Source organism: Melozone crissalis, unplaced genomic scaffold, assembly GCF_028551555.1.
Source record: "Melozone crissalis strain CALT ecotype California unplaced genomic scaffold, PUWL_Pcris_2 ptg000036l_1, whole genome shotgun sequence".
NCBI classification, from domain to species: domain Eukaryota; kingdom Metazoa; phylum Chordata; class Aves; order Passeriformes; family Passerellidae; genus Melozone; species Melozone crissalis.
The window spans coordinates 21,818,622-21,831,609 of NW_026535814.1; the positions used below are offsets into that span (position 1 = coordinate 21,818,622).

Sequence of the window (12,988 nt, forward strand, 5' to 3'; positions counted from 1 at the left end):
ATACTGCTTTATTATTTTGTATCCTCCTGGGCAGCTGCAAGGACTGATTTAATGCTTGGCAATATCAGCCCATTGCTACTGTCAGGACAGACGTTCAAAGTATTAATCCCCATTGAGGTAAACTGGCAGTAAAACAGTTGCTCCTGACACTCAGTTTGGGTGTAAGAAAACCAGTAATATGAGTGTTTTCAGGGAATACAGCATGTTTGTTAGCTCAGTTAACCTTGATGGGTTTTTGCCTCTGGGAAAACCAGAAGGGAACTGCGGCATCTTCCCAACATGGTATGGGATACCTGAGGAACCACTGAGGGAGCTGGGGGTGTTCAGCCTGGAGAAAAGGAGACTCAGGGGGGGCCTTATCACTCTGTACAGCTCCCTGAAAGGTGGCTGTGCTCAGGTGGGGTTGGGCTCTTTCTCCAGGCAGCAACTGACAGAACCAGAGGACACAGTCTTAAGCAACATCAAGGGAAACACAGGTTGGATATCTGTTTTTCACAGAAAGATTGATAAAGTTCTGGAATGGCCTGTCTGGGGGAGGTAGTGGAGTCACCATCCCTGGATGCGGCACTGAGTGCCAGGATTTAGTTGAGGTGTTGGGGCTGGGTTGGACTCGATGGTTTTGAAAGTCTCTTCCAACTAGTTATTCTGTGAATTCTATGAAATAAATACAAATACAGTCCCAAATCTTAGTCTTCCTGCTATTTCCATACCGGAAGCAAAGTCAAAACCTGGTTTTGCTCACTTCCATGTTTGCTTTTCCACCTGCTCAGTATGTGACTGGAACCAGATGATCTAAAAGGTCTCTTTCAGCCCAAACCATTCTGGGATTGTACAATTCCGTAAGACGTGTGTCCTTGGTTTCACCTTTATGGCCCACCCTCGAGTCCACAGCACAGTCCAGAGGCTGGCAGTCCTCTGGAACACATTGATTTTGGCGTGGGTCCCTCTCTGACACAGAATCCCCCCCGTGCTGGCGAGGTCTGTGCCACACTTACCGGTTGGTCTCGCACATGCCCTGGTAGGCTTCGATCGCGTCCTCCTGGTCAACGTGCCGGTCGCTGTTGGGCCAGTTGGCATTGGGGGAGATGCTCTCCTAAAGTCAACGTGCAAAACACCCATGTGACTTCCTGCTTTAAAACTCTGCCCAGCCCTGAAAGTTCCTGACACCAAACAACTCCCAGTTATTCTATTAAAAGGATCCCTGGGGCATCCACCACACTACTGAGTTTCTGTGAATCCACACACGTACATTAGGAGAGATAAGAGATGGAAGAAAGATGCAGTGAACTTGGGAAGAGGATAAGCAGGGTGCTTGGCTTGGTCTGAAATACAAAACACACCAAAATCTTGAGGAACGATAAGACAGCAAATCAATAAAGACTGAGTTTCTGGAAAATGTGCCCTTCCATTTGAATGTGCTCTAAATACAAATCCCATCCCAGCTGTTTGAGACAGACTCCCTTCTTGCCTGCGTGTCAGAAGAAAGACATTACACCTACACCAGCCCAAATTGAGCAGAATCTGGTCTAGAAATTATTTTTCCTCACCCCATTTCCTTGCAGGAAAAGATTATTGCTGTGAAGCATCACCAGGAACGTGCTGAACTACACACATTGGTGCAGGGCTGGTGTGGGCTGGCTTACCCTCTTCAGGTGTGGGGGTAGGCACCCTACAGCAGTACCAAGGCACAGATAGTCCTGGGCTGTCTGAAATGCCAGGGATTGCATTTTATCCCCAGGCAGCAGATCCTGTATCCCTGCACAACCCCCCATAACCTCCCTGTGCCATCCTGCCCACCAGAGCAGGAATGGCATTGCTCAGGCAACCAGTGAATCTCCACCAACAGAGGGGAAGAAGGAAAAAAGAAAAACCATTATCCTCTCCTTTACCATGTTTTTCCCCGTCTCTTTCTGCTGGGCTGCCTTCATGATCTGCGACCTGAGGATGAGCACCTCCTCCTTGCGCACCTCCAGCTCCTCGTTGGCCGATTTCAGCTGGTTCAGGAGGAGGTTGTAGCTGTCCTGCACATCATTGGAAGAGCTGTTCTGGGTGGCGTGGTCTGCGATGGCCTTCCTCAGCTCATTGAGATCATTTTTCAGCTTCTTGTTCTCTGACTCCAGCTCTTGCCTCTGGAAAACACCGAGCCATTAAGCAGTTTAAATAAACTGTGGTGCCTCATCCTGTTCTGAGATTCCTCTAGGCTGACTCAATTATCGATGGTTACAGATCAATGCAAGCCAGGATCTGGGTTTTGCTGCCAGCCCAGCCATCTGTGGTTCAGGGAAGGTTTTTGCTTTAGTCAGCAGCCTGTTGCTATTTAATAACAACACTACAGGGTGACCCGGGGTATTTTTTATTTGTTGACATTATTTCTAAACACAAAAGCAGGCTGTTAAAGAAGCTAAGCATGTTCTTTTCTCGTCCATCTCTTTTCCTTCTGAATCAATAAATCACACAATCCCAACAACATTCAGCTCACCTTTCATATTCTTTAGATAAGCTGGAAGATGCTTGTTTGTCCAAACTACCATCATGGCAGGCATCCCTTAGTAGAGCCATGGGTCTCTGAATTCCCTTTTCTTTTGTAATTCCCCCACCCCAGTGCAGTGTTTATAGCTGGAGGATTTCCTCACCCTGATGTCTTCTCAGGCACTGGCATTTGACAGGCATGGCCAACACTGTGCTAGTTTGATGCCAACTGATTCTCCTGAATAACAACCTCTTAACTGAGACAACTGAAGGGCTTATTCACTTTTGCATGGCAGCAGAAGACAGAAGAATAGAGCTCTGGCAGCTAGGACAGCCTTTATTTTAGTTTGTCACCACAAAGCTTTGTTTGCAGGTGGCAGCACAACATTTGGCAGCTCCCTGCCACCACCCAAACCCACCTGGAGAATCCCTGTTGGGTCAAGAGCAGCTTTGCTCCTGCACATGGTGCAATCACAGAACCATGGAATGGTTTGGCTTGGAAGGGACCTTAAAGCTCATCCTGTTCCAGGCCCTGCATGGGCAGGGACACTTTCACTAGCCCAGGTGGCTCCAAGTCCCATCCAACCTGGCCTTGGACACTCCCAGGGATCCAGAGGCAGCTTTTCTGGGAAACCTGCACCAGAATCTCACCACCCTCACAGCCAAGAATTTCTTCCCAATATCCCATCTAAACCTACCCCCTTCAAGCTTAAATCCATCCGTCCTTGCTGTGGGTCACAGACTGGCTGGGAGCCAGACTCCTTGGAGTCCTGTTCACAACCACCCACCTTCCTTGGCATGACCCTCCACCTCTGGCTGCTGCATGGCGCCACCCAGGAGTGCTCCCTCCTGTCCCCATGCCCCCAGACTCCTCAGGGAACACCAAACCCCAACAGGACCCTCGTCCAACACAGCACAAACCAACAGCCCTGCACGTGAGCTGACAACGTCTGCTGTCTGGTGAGGGGTCAGCTCTTGCCCAGGGACCAACCCCCATCCATGTGGATTCTCCAGAGTCTACAAAGCACAAGATCATTCCCCACTGTCACCCACATGCCTCATCTCCCTGCTACTTACTGAGCCTTTCCACGGCTTCCTTTCACAACCCCTCCTATCTCTGGGATCTCTGCTTCATTATCAGCTTGGGCTGAGTCAAGCTAATGAATCCAAAAATGGCTGGGGGGGATGGGGGCAATTTATACAATTTACACAGTGTGTAGCTAGCACAGCTGTGTAAACCCCATTTCCATAGGAAACGGGTGTTGTAATTATAAATCCTTACAAATTATAAATAGCATGGCTTATCACAGCAGAGGTGTGAGCAGAATAGCTGATCTGGCATCTGGGCAGCGTGCTCCTAGCTGAACAGACACCATCAGTATTGGGGCATATTTGGGTACTTTATGGCAGCTGTCATGAAAAAAACAAAAGGATAAGAAAGGCCTTAGATCCATCAATTCTGGTTAATTCCACATTAACCATGCATATGAGACGTGGGCTTTTCTGTAACTGGTGATTAAAGCAGGAGTTGGAAGTGTGTGCACGGTGGGAATTGGTGTCAAACTGGGTTTAACTCTTCCTGCTACATCACCCCTCACTGATGGTGAAAGCAGTTACTTGCTTTTCTACTAAAATAGCTCTTCTGTGGGTTTTGTTATTTCCTGGGTAAGACCTCTGCTTTCCTTTTTCTTAACCTTTGCTCTCCTCCTCTTTGTGTCCCTTTCTTCCTCTCTTTTTTGTAATGGGTCAGCCACACTGCTAACTCCAAGGCCTGGTCATTTCAAGCTCTGGTTAGAAACAAAGCCAGAAAGACCAGGAAAGAAAGCAAATACCAATCACTCAGCTTCAAGAGCCCCTACCATACATTCCTTTCAAAATTTACATTTACGTTTATTCCTTGCTCCTTTCTTTGTGGATTTCATAGAGCAGTGTTAAAACACCTTCTGTCCCCAGCTCACACACCCTTTTTGCATCAGCACTTGCCATGGAAGATCAGAAGCTAAAATAAAATGCTGTGGATGTGGAGATTTCTACTGGCAAAGTGAAAAATACTCTTTCTTCACCATAGGCCAGTCCTGCTGATTTATTTGACAAATATCTGACAAATAAATTTGACCAAAAAAAAATTTTACAGTCAGAATGCACTGAACTTGCACTCACACTTGTCCCAACAGATGCAGTGTTAAAGAGCTCTGACAGGGTAACCCGAGCACTGATGGTGATGGAAATAGCTTCACTCTTTACCAAGGGGCCTACAGAGCAGTGCTGGGGGAAGTGTGAGCCTGCCTAAGTCACAGGTCAGCACTGCCATGACAGGATTTTGCCCCTTCTCTTCTTTTCTGATACTCTGCAGGAAAAGAAAATTAAATCCTCCATGCAGCTCATTTATGATGAGCTGCCAATTCTAAGGGATGAAACAAGTGAGAAACTGAATTATGCATCATGCTCCTGTGTGGAATCCTAGAATGTGTGAGTGAGGAAGGACCTTTAAAGGCCATCTAGTCCAGCTGCCACTAGAACAGGTTGCTCAGGAACACGGAGTCAGAGCAAGGGTTTCTTGGTGCTTTCATTCCCACTGCCACTTTCCCAGCTTGAAAAAACAAGGAAAACACATTTTTCACTGGCATATCTGAGGGACATAACTCCCTGCTCTGCATTCCTGGATAATCATTAACCAAACATCTGGCTGGGTGTATTTTGGGACAGCATCTCCTGAGAAATGCATTACTCCATTACAAAGGACAGGTAACTTCTGCATGTAAATTTATCAGTGTTAGCTCAAGTTTCACACATTTCAGTCTTACAAAACTAAAAAACCAGATGAGCCTCTCTAACAGAGCACTGTGCCTCACCTACTTCCCTCCATCAGAATCTGCATCAAGAATAGGTTCCCCATCAGAATCTGCATCAAGAACAGGCTCCCCAGCAGATGCTAAATCCAAAGGCAAACCCCTGCCATCATGGGTGTCATAACAGTAATAATTACAGTAATAATTACACCAAGACACCAAGCTGGAGGACAGCAGACAGCTATGAAGTATCAGACCATGTGCTGGTTGCAGAAGCCAAACCTGCACAGCCATCCAGTAGCACCCACATCTTGTATTGTCCTGCTTAATGGTCTGTGGATGCGAAAAATGTCTGAAATTGGACATAAAAATACGGAATCTTTCTTTAAAATAGCGAAGAAATAGTTTGTAAGCTAAGGAATCTTAAAGCTCATCTTGTCCAAATTGACAGAGACAAGGTTTAGATCAAAAAGGAGGAAAAATATTCCTGTCTGTGAGTGTGGTGAGATCCTGGCAGGCACAGGGTGCCCAGAGCAGCTGTGGCTGCCCCTGGATCCCTGGTAGTGCCCCAGCCCAGGTGGGAGCAGCCTGGTCCAGGGAAAGGTGTCCCTGTCCATGGCTGACTAACTGGTACCTCACAAGCCATTCAAGAGCATCCACAGAAAGACTGTCCCCTGTCTGAGCTTTTAGGCACCTCAGACTATTTCCCCAAGATAAAGTATCTTTAAGCTGGTAAAAATGAAAAATAAACATATTCACAAGAAACTCTTGAAGGAGCCAGAGATAGTACAAATATTTGAGCTATAAATTAACAGGAGAAAGAGAAGAGAAGAATAGCTTTGTCATAGCCTTGGAAGCAGCTGTCAAGGGGGAAGGAGGGAAAAGAAGCCCTCAAAATCAGCAGTAAGTCACTCTTGCATTGCAGACAGAGAGTTCAGGCTGTGTCCCATGTTCAGATGCAGGGAGCACAGCTGGGAAGTGTATTTGTCTGTCTTTTTCAGTGGACCTTCTCAGGAAAACACTCCTACAAGGAATGTTAATTCCCTGCAGGTTCATTTCCCCTCTATTTTAGACTAAAGTTTAACAAACCCTGCATTTTTAGCAACACATGCCACCTATTCTTATGAAATAGTATTAATATTAATTGGTAAATTTTTAAAAAAATTAACATTTAACAATTTTTAAAATTTGATAGGTATGTAGAACTATGAATGCTAGTATGTTAGTGTGCAGAAAGTAGGAAAATCCAAAATCAGTATTTCCACTCTGAACTTCCAGGAGTAAACCTTGAAGAAAACACAGTTTGTGAGCTCATACAGAAGTTGGAATTCCAGAAGCCATTTAAGGAGGTGGTGGTGGTTCTGATCTCCTGGGTTTCCCCTTCCAAACTGCAACTCCACTTTGCTTTACCAGGTCAAGAAACTCAAATCTTCCACAAGCATGTTTAACCAAGTGGAGGATATTTGGGCAGTGACCTGGCCAGGCTTATTCTGGGGGGACTATGCAGAGGTACTAAGGAAATTCAGGGGAGTTTCCCTCCACCACAAACAGCACATTAAGCCAGACCTATACCGGTATCATGCTAGGAAAATAAAATTGGATTATTAAGTGTCATAAAAATCTACTGATACTCTAAGGGCTTAGTGAGGGTTGGACATCCTTTCCATCTCTAATTTCTGCTTTTTTTTTTACGTCCATTGGAGGAGATGATGCAGAAGGAAAAATTAGTATTACTACTGACAGATGGTTTAGCATCCTGCTGTTCTGGAAAACATATGTTCCTCTGGACTTCTCAGTTGCCTTGCAATATTTTTTAATGGGATAGGGAGAGAGGAACACCAGAAAGTAAGGTCTGCACTGAAAAAACCAACAGCATAAAAAAATTTCCCTTAGTAGCGCTATTCTAGAAACTGGTTTTCTGAGGATAAGCAGCACATAAAAAGTGGTCTAAGACAGTTAAGGCCAGAAGTGTTTGAATACAGTTAGAGCAGGAGGATAGAACCCACAGAAGCTGCAATAGGAGCCCAGGAGGTTTCAGTTGCTCTGATTGTCACAGGGAGAATGTGACAGGGACAGAAACTGTCAGGATTTTGAGCTTGGGAGCAAGACAAATTTTAGGGTAGGGCAATACTGGGAAGACACAGGATGACTGTGGTCAGCCAGCACTTCTGAAGGGAGACGGAGCCATTTAAAGAGGCTCAAATCACTCCACAGATTTATCTGGGTTTGACCTGAGTGGCACCTTGGGATAGCACAAGAAGATGGCTAAGAAGCAGAGGTGGAGCCTGGAACAAGAAACAGCCCATAAGAATTTACGTCTGCAAAGCCAGCTGCTGAGACCTGCAGTGGCTGTCAAAGAGAGGCCAATAAAGTCCCAGAGGGAATACCTGCCATGGAAAAAGTCCCCTTCACTACGAGTGGGTTCGTTACCTCCATGGATGACTCAGAGACAGGTAGATCAGCAGAAAACAGATGTCACCCCAGAGAGACACATATGTGAGCCCATCCCAGGCCCAGGAGAGGATGGAAAACTACAGTTTTCCAACTGCCCTCTCTAGCAGAGCTGATTATGGCAGGTTTTGGATTATTATCACGTTTACAGCATTTGTTTGGGCTGCTGGAGCCATGTAGTAGGTTACAGCACTAAGGAGAAGCCTGTCACTCACCTTCAGGCTGTTGTATGCAAAATCTTCATGTTCTGAAGTCACTTCAGTCTTTATTTCATTTACCTGTGCAGAATAAAGAGAAAATTTGTATTTAGGATCAGGCAGAAGAACTGGCACACAGCACAGGGTAGCAGGGCACGCCTCCATCGGCATTCAGCCCTGCTGGCTAGCTCATCCATAATAACATCATTAATTGGCATCAGACAGCATCCCAGCAACACCAGTGGGGCAGAGGACACTCCGAGAGAAAATGGTTTAATCTCTCATTAATATCTTGACAACAGTGCCTCACTGCAGCTTTCAAACAATGACAGTCATTAAGGGAACAATCTCCAACACAGCTGTTGAAAAACAGGTTTTAATCCTCCTGCAGCAGGAATGAGAGGCTGGGGAAGTCTCCCGTTTCATGTCTTCCCTGCAAATTGCTAGGGGTGATCAATAAGGATATCTAGTGAAGCAAGTAAATAATTACTGTTGATGATTTTGTTGAGTCTCCTATTGCATTTGTTCTAAGGTACACTGATCTCACACTGGAGAGTAATAATGAAAATAATTCCCAAACAAAGCAACAGGAGCCCCAGAAATTCCAAATATGCAACCAAGAGGGATGGCATTTGCCCAGCAATTTGTAAAAGAGCAGTGCTTCAGGGCACCAAGCACACAGCAGCACTGCTGTTTCATAGCACACTCTGGCCTCTGAGAAGCCACAGAGCCTTGGCTACAGATGGCAGGGAAAGCACATTCAAGAGATCTGCTATTGAAACCCCCCAGCCCGGAAGTCAGCTCACCACCACCTAGAGAGCTGTATTTTCAGACTCACAGATTCCTGCCCTCTGAGTTACCACTGGGCTTCCAGTAACCTTAATTTTTTAAATATACATGTGTTTAATTTGTTTTCAAGCAAGCAACTCAAATTTTAGGAAGTTTGAGGTTGTTTTTTGTTTGTTTTTTTGGTGGTTTTTTTTTTCACAAGGAACGAAGAATGCAGCAAAAGACTTCCCTGCCTTGCAACAGAAATTAAGAACCCATTCTCCTAACAGCTACCCTGATATTTCTGATTTACTACACTACTTTTAACCTGTATTCCTCTCTATGATCATTACTGAGGGAAAAAACCTAACCAAAACACAGAGATGATGATAAAACCAAAATGGGGACACCAGCCTGACTGACATGGGTGTGAAGTGCTTTCCAGTTCATGCCACACACTGCTGGATGGAGGGAAGTCAGGACAGCAAAGAAGTGCTTGAATAAAAGGAATCATCAAAAAGGGAGGGTTGTTGAACATGCAGGGCACCACACGTGAGACACAGGGTCAGTGCTGGTGGAATAACGTGTGCCAAAATTGATTCCACATTTCATTGCTTTCAAGAAGCTTAAGATACTGCCCTAAATATGTTATAATCAGTTTGTTTAAACAAATAAATAAAGCAGTTCTCCTGTCCAATTGTCCTTAGTGGACAAAAAAAAAAGTTTATCTCCATTTTCCAGATGGATTTGTAGCCTCTTATGTTGAACTTGTCACTCCCAAAGCTAAATTCCTACATCATGTGGCCTCAGGCAATCAAGGAAAGCCAGTTACAAATATGAAATATTAGTATCCATGAAAAGATGCCTCTTGCCTGGGATTTCTTGCTCTCTTGCTCCTTTTTCTCCAGCTGGGCTTGCAACTTCTTCCTCTCCAGCTCAAGCTCCCTCACTCGCTTCTGTAGCTTTAGGAAGAGGGTCATGTCCATGGCTGCTTTCTCCATCCCAATCTCCTGGAGAAGAACAGGAGGGAGGGAAAAAAAGAGAAGACTTCAGTGTCAAGTTTTATATCCATGCACAGTGCCAGATGCACACTGACTGTGTATGTCAGATGTACATCAGCCACAGCCAGGAACAAGAGCATCCTAAGAAACACATGTACTTCCAAAAAGCAAATCCACATTCTAAACATCTATATTTAGTGTCAATAAAATACCTGACTTGTTTTGATACATCACTGAATGCTTGACAGCCCAACAGATAAGTAGGTGATGCAAGTAAGAACATCAAAATTGTCCCTTTTAGTCACGTGTTTATTTGTTGGGGTTTTTTAACTGCTTCACCTGGAATATTTTATATCAAAGCATTGTCAATACTGATTATTTTGACTTCAGAAAATGCTTTCAGAGCTGTTCAAGAATATCAAAACAAGTTAATGCAGCAGCCAGCAGAGGGAAATGGGGGCTTCTGCAGGTGTGTATTGGGACACAAACTATGGTCCTGCAAGGGTAGAGCTGACCTTAGGGATACTGAACACCCGTAAGTACTCAAGAGTCAGAAAAGTGGAGTTTAAAAAGCAGCCTACACTGTGTAAATAAAAAACACATTTCCCTTTTCCACAGGATTCTTGATAGCCAAGGAATAATTTGTGCTGCTCTTTTCTGCATTTGGAGACTGTTGATTTGATTGCAGGGCTGTGCTGGCCAGCAAAGCATCCATGAAGATGCATGGGAATGAAAATGCTCGGGGCAAGAGGCCAATGAATTCTGGCGTCCTTGCAGAGAGGGATCATGATACAGTCATGATCCATCAGCACTGGGTGTAACTGCTGTGATGAATTTTCATCAGTCCTCAAGCTGGTACGGCCCAAAGACAGCACTGTATTATTTTTAGAGGCCTGATGCTGCAAACAAGTAGAATTTGCCAGAGCACCACAACCCTGCAGTCCCTCTCACACAATTAACGATGCGTTTCTACAGCATGGAATCAATTTCATCCATCCCACCTCACTGTCCAGGCTGCACTGCCCCCTGTGCTGCAGACCCCACACCCATCACGCCCAGAGCAGGGCTCCCCTGCCCTCCCTCCTCATTTGCTGTACCTCCACCTGCTGTATCACATCCTCGGTGTCCCCGATCTCAGAGGTGCAGATGGACGGGTTGTTGGAATCAGACTCCAAGCTGCTCTGGTTGGATGGGTTTCTCCTGTGCCCTGGTGCTTGCTGCCAAGAAACAGTGCAGACATATAAAGCACCCAGTGTTAAAGGACTCCTCTCCAAGTGTTCCTTCTTTAGAGCAAATATGTGGCTATATACTTAAGTTACCTTACAGAGAATTACATGTTCTAAGTTTTAATGCCCTACCCTTAAAATTCATATTAACACTTCAAAGTGCAAAAGATATAGAAGCCCAGCTTAAAAATTCTACATGAATTAAAGGCTCTTCATGACACTAGATGCCTGGTAAGTGTGAACATGCAAATCTGAGCTCAAGGTTGTGCTGCTGACAGAACCCTCCAGGACTCTCTTTAAAACACTCAGAATTCCATCAAATCCAGCAGCACTCTGATTTTCAACAGTTTTTCTAACACTTTAGCAATGCTGAACCTAAAAACTCTGGCTTTTGAAATTCTGAAGTCAAATTGCTGGAGGTTTTGTTTGTTTGCTTTTTTAACCCAATACCTACACATGAACATCACTGACACAAAAGCAAAACAACAAGCATGACCCAGCTTTTGCTGAGGTTCACAGACATCTGTAAGCATTTCACAGAGAAGCATGGAAGACCAAGCTCCTCTTGCAAGGTACACAAAAGGTTTGGCTCCAGTGCAAATGGATATCCTTAGAAATATCAAGCAGAAACTTCCCACTAATGACAGTTCTATTAAATGTTTTGGGGGTGAGTAAGCCACATTATCCAGGCACCAACATCAGGTCCAGGGCACAAGGGAACAGGGATAATTCCAGTTTAATTACCTTAAAAATAGTCATTTCATCCCTCAAGTTGTCATATCTCTGCTCCAGACTTGCATACTCTTTTACTAGGTTCTGATAACGAGATCTCTCTTCTTCCAGCTCTTTCTTCATCTGCATATTTTCCTCAACTGTGTTTCGTGCAAATTCATCTTTAAAATAAGAAGGGGGGAAAAAAAAATTATGAACTTTAGCTGAGAAACAAGCTTTTTTAAACATGTGGAACAACAACTAATGAAAAAAATATTCCTTGCCAAGAGCCTTTAAAACACATGTAAGTATTCAATAATATTTAGAGACTATTATAATCTGTATTTGTCTCCTCAATATTTGAAACAGCTTGAGCTCTTCTGTTTGCAGAGCAATCCTTTGCCTTGAGTTAAAGAGAAGTCTCCAGTGCCTACAAACTGTTATTTAACTGTGGCTCTAGCTCCCATGGACCAGCCATAAACCCACTTAAGAAAAGCCCAGCACGGTACAGAAATACATTTGGATTGAAAAGTGGTACTTGCTTTATATTAAAACTTCCCTGCCTACTTCCCACCAGCAGCTTCGGCGTAGGAGCAAATCAACAACAGCAGCTCTTCCTCATGTCATCATCAAACATTTACCATGGCAAGATTGTGGGGGTTCAAAGAAGTTTAGATCCAAATAAATTCAGTTATTTGTTAAAAACTCCCCTCTGGAACCAAACCTGGTCCCTTCTCTTCCTGAGGAACCTGGCAAATGTAGCCCATGTGCTGTTTTAAATGGGTGAACAACAAATCAACCCTCTCCTCTTCCTTTCTCCCATCTTAAATGCTCCAAAAGCATCCTGCAAAGGATGAATAAATATTTGCAGCAAGTCTCTTCTTAATATGTCATCTTCATTCTTCTGTTTTGTGTTAGGCTAGGAGCAAAAGGCACTTCACAAGTACCACAGAGCAGTGGTAGTTACATCCACAGCAGGATGACCTTTGTGAATCCTGCTGCAAAATCAAAGCTGAAAAGGATGACAAAAAAATAGAAAAGCTCAATACATGCAGGAGAGTTCCTTTCATGAAATGGGATCTTCCCAGGTTGCTTCCCCTATGTACGACTTGTCAGTAAGTCTCTGCTTTTAAAAAACACCGGCTTTTGTCACACTAGACAAATCCTTTGCCACAGCTCAATAATGTGAATTGTGCTGCCCCTTGGATCCTTTATTAATTATTCTTGGGATACAGCTATTCCCTACTCCATCAGCTTCACTGCCTCCCACACTGTCTGCATGAAATGCTTTAACATAACTGAACTAAAAAGCCTTGCTAGGTACTTTATTCTGTATTTCACCTATTAAACTGGCCTCTGCCTTACCCATTGTGCAA

At 44.4% G+C, this 12,988-nt stretch overlaps 1 protein-coding gene across 1 annotated transcript in view; it reads right to left on the reverse strand.

The window, feature by feature from the left end:
* Positions 1-12,988, reverse strand: part of MYO5B (myosin VB) — a 144,451-nt gene that overhangs the window by 17,840 nt on the left and 113,623 nt on the right. Inside the window, exons 25-30 of the mRNA XM_054283409.1 lie at positions 11,646-11,794; positions 10,773-10,892; positions 9,547-9,684; positions 7,925-7,987; positions 1,890-2,129; positions 996-1,093 (exon numbers count right to left, since the gene is read on the reverse strand). Coding sequence (XP_054139384.1) covers positions 996-1,093; positions 1,890-2,129; positions 7,925-7,987; positions 9,547-9,684; positions 10,773-10,892; positions 11,646-11,794 — 808 coding nt within the window. The remainder of the gene's footprint in view (positions 1-995; positions 1,094-1,889; positions 2,130-7,924; positions 7,988-9,546; positions 9,685-10,772; positions 10,893-11,645; positions 11,795-12,988) is intronic.